Source organism: Panthera tigris, chromosome D4 (assembly GCF_018350195.1).
Source record: "Panthera tigris isolate Pti1 chromosome D4, P.tigris_Pti1_mat1.1, whole genome shotgun sequence".
Classification (NCBI taxonomy): Eukaryota; Metazoa; Chordata; class Mammalia; order Carnivora; family Felidae; genus Panthera; species Panthera tigris.
Window position 1 is genome coordinate 74,340,017 of NC_056672.1, and position 12,453 is coordinate 74,352,469.

The 12,453-nt window shown below is 42.1% G+C and overlaps 1 protein-coding gene across 3 annotated transcripts in view; it reads right to left on the reverse strand.

Moving 5' to 3' along the window:
* Window positions 1-12,453, reverse strand: part of TNC (tenascin C) — a 94,426-nt gene that overhangs the window by 24,456 nt on the left and 57,517 nt on the right. For 2 of the 3 annotated variants that reach the window (XM_042965182.1, XM_042965181.1), the window contains exons 15-16: window positions 10,625-10,897; window positions 1,123-1,395 (exon numbers count right to left, since the gene is read on the reverse strand). In XM_042965182.1, coding sequence (XP_042821116.1) covers window positions 1,123-1,395; window positions 10,625-10,897 — 546 coding nt within the window. Of the gene's footprint in view, window positions 1-1,122; window positions 1,396-2,960; window positions 3,234-10,624; window positions 10,898-12,453 lie in introns of all 3 variants that reach the window. The other variant, XM_042965183.1, reaches the window with a different exon arrangement.

The window sequence follows — 12,453 nt, forward strand, 5'->3', positions numbered from 1 at the left end:
CAGTAGGTCCTGAAACTTGATGTAATAAAATACCCATCTCTGGACCAAGAGAAGGTTTTGGCTAATGTTGCACTCAATGCCTGTCAGAGACAGCAAGTATGTACCCTTGTCAGTTAGCTGTCATCCAGCCTGCTTACATTTATTTAGTAGTAATTAAAATAAGATGGTGTTTGGGTTCTACCCCAAACCTGGCCTTGTGACATTAGGCAAATCACATCGGCTTTCTGGGCCACAGATTCTTCATGCACAAACAGAAGAGGCTGGGATATACCATTCCTCTGGTCCCTTTTACCCCTCCTTGTGCTTTTGTGATTCTTTCTTCTGATCCCTCTTTGAAGCAGTCTCTCTCTAGGGAGTGCTATGTCTCTCCTTCTCCCTCAATTTCAGGAAGGAATTCACCCTACCTTTCATAGATCTTTCCCTCTAAAGAGACTGTTACCAATCAACTTTTTTCTCCTTGAAACAACTCACATGGAAAAGGGTCTGCATTTCGCCCTCTAATGCCTTTTAAAGTTGTTATGAATATCACATAAAATCAGTGAGCTTCATGAAGAGCAGCTTGTTGACCTTGCCAGCTCCCTCCTTTGATCCTTCCTGATCACGGTACTGATTATTCACACACAGCAACTGATAAATATTCATCTTTATAGGTGGAGGTACCACTTCTCCATTATCCCCTGCCTGCTCTAAGGTCAAACATTTGACCAAAGAACAAGGAATTATACCTCTGCATAAAAAAAAAAAAAAAAAAAAAAAAAAAAGATGGGATAATTGTCTTAAAGAAGGGTCTTTGGAATATAAAAAATGCAATAATTGTAATGATGATGATGTATTAATGAAAACAATGAAAATCCAAATAGCTTTAATTTACTGAGTTTTTGCTATGTACCAAATCCTCTGCTATGGGCTTTCCATGGATTATCTCATTCAATCCTCCCAGCCCCATTCAATAAATGGCATCATACTCTTCTTGAATTAAGGCTTAGCCAAACTGTCCACACTCACACTGTCTATAATTGAAAGACCTTGGCTGCATTCAAAGATCTTGTAATTTCCCAGCCCTGTGAAAGAAAATCCCCAAGTCATGACTTTTCTTGGTTATATCCTGTTTATGTACTGTACCTGTTGTTGCTATAGCACTGACTGGTTGGGATCGCCTTCCACTGCTTATTCCATAGAGTTCAATTTCGTACTCAGTGGCCTCTCTGAGGCCAGTTATGTCCCTGGTTCGTTCGGGGGCAAGTAGGGTTATTTCCATTGGCTCAGACTGCTTTTTGGTATCTCTGATTTTGAGAACAAAACTGTCGAAGACCCCTTCATCAGCTGTCCAGGACAGACGGAAACCGTCTGGGGTGGCATCTGAAACCAGAAGGTGGTCAACTTCTGGCTCGGCTTCTAGATGGGAGAAAATGGTGGGAGGAGGAGAGAGAACATCATTTACCAGCCAGTGCAATCTTCTTTTCCAGTGGGCGTATCAATATTCAGTGGCCCTGCGGCTCTCAGAGATAGAAGTGTCCTGAATACCAAAAATAAAATTATCCAACACAAACAAGTAGATCTAGGGGAAGGGAAAGATGGAATTCACACATTCACTACAAGCCAAGTGGCTGCTTGCATATGTGAGTTTTGTCTAAAAGCAATTCTATAAATCCACATCTGGACTCAGCTTTGGCCCCTCCCATGCATTATTAAACAAGTTCAAAGCCAATAACTTGTTTACATTTGTGCTCTGATCTCCCAATGGCTGAGTGCCCATCCTCTGTAAGACCTTTTTCTTATCTTTTAAAAAGATAAATAAACCAGTATTAATGATCTGTAGAGTTGCCTATGATGATACTGCTGATTATATTTCCCTTGATCCTGAGCAAAATGGCCTTTAAAATGTTTTGTTATGGTCTTTTTGCTTTTTTCTTGTTAGTACTGTTGTACTAAAGAAGGCTCCTACTCTCGACTTTTTTGCTTGCCTTTTTGACTATTAGATAAATGTTCAGAAGGTAAAACTGAGGCTTGAAACCTCTTGTGCTCCATACTTTGGACCCAAGGTATTATCTTGGATTGCCTTAACCAGACAAAACTCAATGTCAAGGTAAATTTAGAGCCTAGTTTCCCAAAGTGTACTCAGAGCAAACTATTCCTGTTTGTTCTTCTTCTTTAAAAGGCACCCAGTGTCAAATACTGCCTGGATAAGTCCCTTTTGGAGAGACACAGGCACATTGAGATCTTCTGTGAAGCCTTGTTGTCAAGGATCCTGTTAAACTATGTTTAACTCAGTAGTTCCAAAACTTATTTGATCATGGAACTTCTTCACCAAGTAGGACCTTTGAATATTCTATGGAACTAGTAAAATCTAGAAAGACTTTGGGAAACACAGAGTTTTTACTGTTAATGTTGTTAATGTATGTGTCTCTAGGAATTATTAGTCTTGAGAAAATTATGGATTTAGTCTGTGTCAAAGAATCTCTATGACATTAGTGTTTACCAATATAATAGGTCTGCAGTTGAGTTTTCAATAACAAGCCCACCTTGTAGATTTATCAAGATCACAGTTGACATTTTAAGATGACAAAATGCTGTAAATAAGTATATCTTTGAAATATACTCATTGGTATATTTCTTTTGAGAAGGCTGAAACATAGCTGGGGACCAGCCAGGATGTACACAGGAGAGGATGATGTGGAATAAGCACACAAGAACTACAGACAAGACATGGTCTAAAAGGACTTGGGATGCCAAGTGGCAAACATTTTGACCTTCTCATTTCTGGAGAGGGAGAAGAGGAGTGTTCAGTAGAGACATAAGACAAGGGAGAGTGTGGTGGGGGGAAACACAAAAGAACAGGCCACATCTATGGATTCAGCAGAGAAAATGGACAAGAATGTTAAAACCATGGTAATATGGTAGATGGATTACATGGAAGGGAACCAAGGAGAGGAGAAAATGGCTCACTTGAATCCAAATACCTGTAACAATCTCAGCCCTCAAGGGCGTGGTTTGGTGCCCTTGGGTGAAGCCAGAGACCATGACCTCATAACCAATTCCAGTTATGAGGCCTCTGAGCTCCAACTTCCTCTGGGTTCCTGAAAGTGTGAATTCCTGGGGGTCCAGCAGCTTCCCAGAATCCACCACCGCTACTAGGAAGCTGTCAAAGGCATTCTCCGATGCCATCCAGGAAACTGTGAACCCGTAGGGATTAATGTCGGAAATGGTTAGGTTTTCCAGAAGGGGCAGGGCCTCTGAAAGAAGGGAGGAGTGAAAATAACTCAGGTTAGCAGCACTGACCCTGCAGGGATAGCACAACTGTCCACGGATACTGAGATATACCCAATCAAACACTAAATGTGTTAATTTCTCAGAAAACGAATATTTAGTAAGAGCTTATTGGCTGCCAGATGATGTTATCTTGTGTAAATCTCTCAACAGGCCTATGAGATAGATAATATTCCCATTATACAGGCAAAAAAAAGCCTGAGTTTCAAAGAGGTTGATTGGCTTGGCCAAAGTCACAGAGCTAGTATGTGATAGAGCAAGGTTTTTAGGTGGATCTCATTCCAAAGGCCATGAATTGCTCCCTGTATAATTGGATATCTTGTGTTGGGTTTGTACCTCTTTCTCTATTTCCAACTGTCTTCTGGTCTTGAAGGAAATCAGCTCTTCCCCCCACCCCCCACCCAATATACTGATATACTTCCTTTTGGGTACACTTCATATGTTTCCATTTCACTTCTAGTTCACATTTTGAATCAAGTTAATGAGGCCCCTTAGTGACATACATCTTCATTAGCTGAAATAGGGGGAGGGGGTAAGATTTTTTTCATGTGGCAGAATTAACAAATTAGGGTTATGGTCCAGTAAGCAATACTATGATTCACTGATTCTTTTGCTGTTTGTTTTCCTGGATAAAGTAGGAGGTAAGGACATGTCGGGATCTTTAATAAGTTCTGGTGTCATCTGTTCATTCATTCACCAAACATCTGTGTCCCAGGCACCCTTATTTCTTAGGCATCAAGGGGTCTTTTCACACACTGGGATTCCCAAAATAGTGAGGTTATATCAGCTAAGTTTCTAAGTGCTAAGTTCTAAGTACCAATTGACAAGGCTTCATGTTTATTCTCCTATTTAATCCTCATAATGACACTGTGAAATAGCTACTGCTACCTTCCCCCTCTCCCCCGTGATGTCTAAGGAAACAGAGATCAATGACTTATATACAGGATTCCAAATCTACTGGGTGGCTAAGCTGGGCTCCCACCCAGGCCATCTGATTCCAAGCTCAATGCTCTTTCCACACTCTAAGCCAGTGTCTAATTAGTCAACCCCATCAGGGCTGGCAAGTCTGGAGGCTTAAGTAGGATTGGTGGAGAAGGTTCAGAGCCCCCCGCTCTAGCAAAACGAAACACAGTAATAGTGAATGTATTTTTTATTGGAGGGGACATGGGGCTGGGAACTCCATGACCAAGGCTGCTTTAGCTACACCTCATTTACAGCCTTCTTTTCTGCTGCTTCTAAATGGAAACTTTCAAAGAGATAAATGACCTTACACTAATGCCCAGAGTCTAATCCATGCAATGTAAAGAAAAATGTTTTACAAAGAAGTCATTGGTGATTGAATGAACAAGTAAATGAATATCCTCATCCCCAAAGCAAAGATTTAAATTTTGTTGTGGGCTGGACTTCCTGTACTGATTTAGCATATTTGGTATTTGTTTTGAGGCTTTTTTTTTTTCCAGGTAAGGATCTTCCAAAGATCATAATTCTATTTAAGGCGAAGATGAAATCACTTATCCTGTGCAAACAGACTTCTTTGTCTGCAAGACAATGGTCTCAAGTTCTTTTGCTGAGTTTATTTAGGTAAGTGGCGCCTCTTTGGATAGCTAGCCTCTGTGTACCTCCACACCATCAAAGCAGCGGATTCTCGTGAAAAGAAGGGCATTCAGGCTAATTAGTCAATCAAAGAAAGTCTTGTTATTTATAGTCATTCATGTTCAGCTTTTTTTTTTTCTTTTTAAAAATATGCTTCTTTTAAAACTCAGGGTCTTTTCACTTCAAGGATTAGCTGAGACAATGCTGTAACCAGATCTAGGATTCCCAAGACCAGCCCTCCCAGACTGCCTTTCTTCTCTCCGTTCTGCGGGAGGTCCTGCGGGAGGCTACAAGAGATGGCCTGATGGGGTCTGTGGCTGGCCATTCCTGCCCTCCTGTGCATCGGGAGGCAAGAGACTGGGAGCCCCCACCACTCTCTCCCCTGCCCCACTAAGAAATGACCATGTTCTGCATTTGAAGACTTTTTTGAATGACTGAATTCACAGTAGGCAACGGGACAGAAAACAAAACCACTTTTTGATCTTACATTAAAACACGTCCAGCGTTCTCTTGAAAATAGTAAGAAAATCATGATTTCATAACAATAGCTGCTGAGTTTCTATCTAGAATTGTTGCTTATTTTTAAGAATGCTACTTCCTAGGAAACAGCAGAAAGAACCCAGCATCGTAAGATGCCTACTGGATGCCAAGCCATTAAACTTTATCATATCCATTTAGATCCTGAGACAAAGCTGACAGAAATGGCTGTGGGAGTCCCTTTGTCAAATATAAGGAAACTGGAATTCAGAACAGTTAAGAACCAGCCAAGGTTATGCAGCTAAGAATATGTGGGGGAAGTTCAGAAACCACTCAGGTCTGATATCAAAACCCACACACTTCTAGGTCATCATGGCTGCTTCCAATTAAATATTTAATTGACCTCATTAACATATTTTATCGGTAGCGATTTAGATGCTGGGAGAGGCCTGGTTTAATGTGAATCAGCAGGCAAAGTCAGTCTCCTGAAAATTATCAGTAGTGGAAGGCAAGAGACTTCTAAATATTTTCTGAGGTATGTAGCCTTTGCCATTGATTTGGGATGATCTCAGGAAAGAAAACGGAAAGCCATTTCTTTATGTAATTCTTCAGTAATTCAAAGAGAGGTTGGAGGTCAAGTTCAATAAATGGGTAAGCTTCAATTAAGTTTGGATTTATCTGCTACCCTAGGTCAAACCTTCGGTAATTTGCTGTGGATGCTGACTTAAGACAAAGTGTTTTTTTTTTTTTTTTTATTTAAAGAAAAAGAGATATTATTATATTTCTGGGGCAAGTGGTTTATAAACTGCCTTACTTAGCATGATTTATGGCAAAAATTCCTGCTCCAGGCTGTGGGTAACTTAGAACTCACTTTTCAGCCAGAATTGTTAAAATATGTATCAGCCTATAAAGCTAGACAGGAAAATCCTTGGAAGCTTTATGCAGCTGTTGAGTACATGGTCTCCATGTCCCACGAAAAGCTGCAAAATATCCCTCTTTGCGAAATACCAGAGGATCTGATCTCTCTTCACTTAGATGTTTACATCTGGAGTGAAGACTCTACTGGGGGTTGACGTTCCCTTTAGAATGCCTATCACCTTTCCACTCTGCTGTCCCCCATCTCAAAATTCTAAATGGACAAGTGAGAACCTTTGAATGAGTACCTGTCATGACAAAAGCAGTGAGGGGTCTCGTGGGGTCCCCAGCCCAGGTGGTCCCTGCCACACTAATGTCATAGCCAGTGTTCTCCAGCAAGCCCGTGATGTGAGCATGCTGTGTGTCTCCTGAGACCGTGAATTGCTGGGGCTCATACAGCGAGTGAGAATCGCTAACATTGACAACAATCTTTGCAAAAAACCTGGCTCGAATGCTCCAGGACACATTGAAGCTGTCAGGAGTAATATTGCTAAGGATTAGAATGCCCAACTGTGGCTGTGGCTCTGGCTCTGAAGGGAGAGGAACATGGGCAGAAGAGAAAGGAGATGCATTGTTAGAGGAAGCAGTTGATTTTTCCAGAATATAGCCATACGACATAAAAGTGCCAATCCCTCCAAATATTTGCAGAAAGGTAGTATATTAGGCTGTGGCTACACCTGCATTGACTAATGCTAGAGAATATACTTTCTCTGCAGGTATGGATGTGCATTCTTTGTAAGTATAGACACGACTACTTGCTGGCCATAGGAAGAAAGGTGAACAGGCATTAGAATGGCAGATAGGAGCAACAGAAAATATTTAGGGTGCATTTCTAAAGGTTTGCAGTGGGACACTAGCTCTGTAAGATGTCCTAAGAAAAGTAGCTTTTAGTAAAGTATGTATGGGTATTCTATCTCACTCCCAAAGCTTGAGAGTATTTTATAGCCTCTGAAATGCTGGTTCTGTAAAGAAACCTACTTAATTTTGTGCAGCCCAGAATTTCATAAACTCATTGATCAGTGGATACTCTTTCAAAGGATATTCTTTGAACATCTCAAGTAGCTTGTGGTTCACAGAGCATGTCTTAGGAAATGCTACTTTGAAGTTTCCTTATTTAGTTTTCTTTTGATCTATTTCGATTGTACAAATTAAAGGCTAATATCCATACAAGAGAAATTCTCCATAGTTTTTAGAAATCCAAAGGTTTCCTATACACCATAAGAAAATCTGCATTTTACCCTGAATACCGTAAAGGTAAAAATGGCTTTCATTAAAAAATTCTTGGTGTATGCAAAAGTTAAAAGAAAATTTAAAGTTAGGTGTTACATTTTCTAACTAGAAAATTCACTTACTGGATAATTTGGAAAGATAAGTGGTTCCCCTGGAGGTCGATATTCTCTTGTCCCTTAAAGACTAGGAGATCAGTGATCAAGGCAACTCATTTTGTAACGTAGGGGGCCTGTACTGCTAGTTTCTACTAGGACGTATATGATCTGGCCTCCTCAATGCACATTTATCAAGAATACTAACTTTAAAGTAAGTTCAACTGAAACTTTATTTTAGAAAGAGGCAACAGTCCTGGAGGGTTGAGGTACCAGGGTTGGCACTGAAGGTTGGGAAGAAGCAGACTATTTCTTCCAAGGACTTGGGAGTTGTTTTGCTGCAGCTCCAGTAATAGGAGGAAAGAAGGGACTCATCTGGATAAACTTAAACTGGACAGTTGCACAGCATAATTTGATGCCACAAAGTCCCTAAGGGCAAAAAGAATCTGGCCCCAAAGCAGAAGATAGCCATAAGTAACGGCATGGAATCTCCAACTTAGCAATTAGTTTGAGAAGATAATGACGCTATAATTTTTAGCCATAACATTGGCATAAATTACCTCAACCGCACTAAAGGTAGAACCCTCCAAGTGGGCCTCTGTTTGCTCTTTCCCTGTGTTTTGCTGTGGCAGCAATTTCTCAAATTAAGGATGCATGTTAGGATTCTTCTCATGCCACCAAAAAGAGACTGGCAATGTGAACACATTCACCATGCAGAGTAAGACTTAGCTTCTCATGGCCAGCTTGGCCTCCAGCTGTCTCCCAAAGGGTGCAACCAAGCTCAGGAGTGAGGTGTAAGAAAAACCTCGAAGAGTGAGTGAGAGAGAAGGTATGGCCAGTGTTCCATGCAAGCTGGGATATCTTTCTCTCACCACTTCTAACCCTTCGAAATAATTCTTGGACATGCCATATGCTTCCAGGAAACATAGATATTTTCAAAAATGTAATACTCCGAATGTTCACCACATGCACCAAGATTTGGACAAGATGACAGATGAAAGAAGGTGGACATTTTGTGACAGGTATCAGAAGATGACAAAGCATGCTTGGTGGGGTAAATGTCAAAAGAGAACAGTCTATTTGTAGGGAATGCAAGCAAATAAAAGTCTCAAGAACAAGATGAGACCACTGGGTCCTCTGGCTCTGGAAGTGTGTGTTAGGGTCTTTTCTTCGCATGCTTCTGGCACTGTGTTTTAGAATCTTGGAAGAGAGAAAAAGGATGAATATCACTCTGACCAGGGAACCCAAACTGGCATGCACACACCTCTTTGGCAATGTCATAGGCAAACTCTGATTAGACCACAGGCAGATGATAATGGGTAGAACTGGAAATGATTATTCAAGATCAGATGAGAAGGATGATGTAGAAATTCAACCAAAGCAAGTCAGGTTAACTCTATATAAACAAACAGAGCAACTCCAGATGTGAGTGCACATTTAGAAAAAAAGAGGTTGACTTCTGGGTGATTGTTTTTCTTTTTAAGTTTTAAAGCTCTGATTTAGGTGGCCCTGTCAAATTTGGGAAAGATCTAGAGGAACCAGGAGGATGAAAAATGTGTAGCGAGGGCTTTTTGGGGGACTGCTCCCCAGAGGAATTTCAATGGAGAGTGAAGAAGCCATCGTGGGAAATACCTGTGGTTGCTTGGGCCATTAGAGTGTGAGCGCGGTGCCCGCCCATCAGCCCATGAAGGTGTGCAGTGTAATTAGAAGAAGCCGTGAGGTTGGTGATGACTGAGCTGCGAGACGCCGCAGGTACAGAACGCACTACCGTCTCCTGGCCGTGGTCAGAATTCCTAACTTCGATAAGAAAGCTATCAAAGGCAGCCTCTTGGGCTTTCCACGAGAGGGCCATACTGGCCCAGGTCACATTTGAGATAGTGAGGTGGCTAAGGAGAGCTTCGGCCACTAAAGCAAGCAGAAAAAAATATGAAAGCGTGTCAATTGAAAACACTATTACAATAGAGTCAAAAACTAAAACACATAAGACTAAATCCATAAAGTTTTAGACTTCACCCTTTGGTAAAAGACTTGTCCTTGTTGAAACCCAGTTTGAGCCATGAGAAACAAATATAAGGGGCTGAATAATTTTCTCCTCCAGGTTTTTGTGTACTTTAATATGGCGAAGATGACAGACCACCCTGCTGACAATCTGTAGTCCCACGCAGAATGAGGACAGACCTTCCCTCAGCCATGGGTGACTTAAGTGTTAGATGATTTTGATGCTACAATGTCAACCTTTTTCTTGGATTCATTATCCAAAATGTGCTAAGAATGCTATTTTGAATGGCTAAGCTTCTCCTTTCAAATTCAGATAGAGAATTCTCTTTTGCTGCGTGCCAGAGAGGGCCTCACATAGGATGTGTACCACAGACACTACAAATTTAAGTGAGAGCAGCTTATACTCTGGCTGGCCAAGTTCCTTGTATAAACATGACGACTTCTATTTTTGCAATCAACCATTTACTCTTCTAGGAGCAAGACAGCCTGTTCATGTATTTTCTCCTAGAGATTGCATTGGATTTGGGATGGTCTGGATGGCATGACTTCCTTGTGCATCCATCTGATTAGTAATCTGCTTTTTTTTTTTTTTTTTATCATTTTCCAAGTTGAAAAAAAATAACAGTACCAACACGATTTCATTAGATCATTGGGATATTTGGGTATTAGGAGGCCAAAGATATTAGGATAACACAAAATATAATTTTTAAGACTTTTTTGATGCAGACATCTTTCCAAATCAAGGACAACTCTTGCTTCTTAGGTATAGAAGGGTAGAATTCTTTTCTCCAGATTCCATATGGCAATCTGGGCCAGACTACATTTTATGCTGTAAACGTCCTGGTCAGTAATAGATCAGGCAAAGGGCTTAACAGAAATCCACCATTTGGGCTGCTGTTGGAGAGAGTTATGTTAAGTAGTGTTCTAGCCTAGCATTGTGGAGCAGTTAATGCACTGTGGCTTCACCCTGCAAAGAAGGAGTGAATGAGCAGCTTCACCCTGCAAAAAAGACTCTAGAGAGAGGCGGTCAGAATGGGAGAAGGCAGATGTACCTGTGGTGGCCGTGGCACTGATGGTTTGGGTCCGGATGCTGGGAGCAAGTCCCGAGAGGTAGACAATAAAATGATTATTAGGGTGTAGCCCTGAGATGTGGGCAGTTCGTTCAGCACCAGAGATATTATATTCCATCGTCTCCAAAAACCTATTGGAATCAACAATTTCAATGGTAAAGGTCTCGAAGGCCCCATCGGTGGCTGTCCAGGAGAGATTGAAGCTCTCAGGAGTTATGTCAGAAACAGTTAGGTTTCCAATTTCAGGTTCTGCAGCTGAAAAAGGAAGGGTAGGGAAGAAGAAAAAATAAATGAATTTGGGTTGATTATTTGGCCTGTGTTTTAAGACTGAGGTTGTTAAGAGAAACGTGGCTGGGTAGAAAGACCTGCTAGTTCAGGGTTAGGGGGAAACCAAGCAGTGTTACCAGTCAGTGCCAGCGGGAGAGAAAAAGGGGATTTGTTAAAAGAAGAAAAGAGGAAGGTCTGGCAAATTGGATTCCCCTGCTCTGGAGCAGCCATACATGATCAAGCTGGCTGAGATCCCGTGTGTGAGAGGACATCTGAATGATGTCAGCTGGAACCGTGGTGCCTAAGCTCAGATGCTTCTGGGAGCCCCGCCGCAGGGATGCTGGCCATCGGTCAAGAGATATGAGTGCTGGCAGTCTTTAGTTGCCAGAATTGCACTCAGGAGACCACAGTTACTTGGCTCCCTCCTGCAGGCATCCTTTGCTTTGAGGGAGCTCCCATCTATTTAAATAAAGGCTAAATAATTCTGATGCCATCACCCTCCCAAAGGTGGTACCCTGAGGCTTCTGATTTTGTGACTTAAAGGGAACTGGCAACTTGTCAGTGTGATTCTTGGTATTTTCATCATACTTCTGACAAGGGCCAGCTGCTTTCATATTCTGTTAGAATAGCTCGTCCTCTCTTAACTGCCTCTACGGGAGCCAAGAAAGCTGCTACTTACATTGCCAACCAAGAGAGCTGAGCCGAGGCAAGGCAGTCAGGCAACCCCTGTTCGGCCAAGAAATAACATTTTGTCTTGGAGATGGTCCTACCAGTGCTTTTCCGTGCAATTGGAATAAAATATGCAGAAGGCAAGCAGCAGCAAGGTGTGAGGAGCAAGTAGTGCCTCTCCAGCAGGGAAGGGGAAGGCCTTCCCATCCCATCACATTTAGTGATACACAGATCAGATGGGGTCATGGACCTTCCTCCTCTCATACCATTTCATCAGAAACAGGAATGTCGCTATCATTAAGAAGGAAAAAAAAAACACATAAAAATATGAAGGGCACCCAACCACAAGGTCTGCAGGAAAGATCAGAAGCGGCAGGTGATTTCTCTTGCCTTCTGGGAAGGGATGATTTATGAATGTCCGATATGGTTGCCAGTTGCAATTTCTAGGCATTTCAAGGTCACCACTCATACAGTGGCTGTCTGTATTCTGTTGATCTCAGTGAGGGTTATTGAAATGATTGAGGCTAAAATGCAGGTCTATGCTTTTGCTGGAATCAGTGAGGTTGTACAGGTTTGCATGAAGGTTTGGTTGCCATAATTACCTGAAAATGGGGCAGGCATACGCAAACCCAAGCAAGACAACCTCTACTGAGCTTCCAACCAATGGAGGCATATAGGAAGATGCGCAATGGAGAACGGTGCTGGGGAAGGCTGCTTGCTGAGGCAGGCCCCTGGGGAAACACTGACTGCCTTGTCACTGGAGCGGAGTGACTAGTAAGGCACAGCACGCCCTCCTGGGTCAGCGCTGGGAGTGCGCCATATGCAAAGGCCAACACTCCAGGGAGCAACTCTTATTTAAAAGAGCAAAAGGGGCA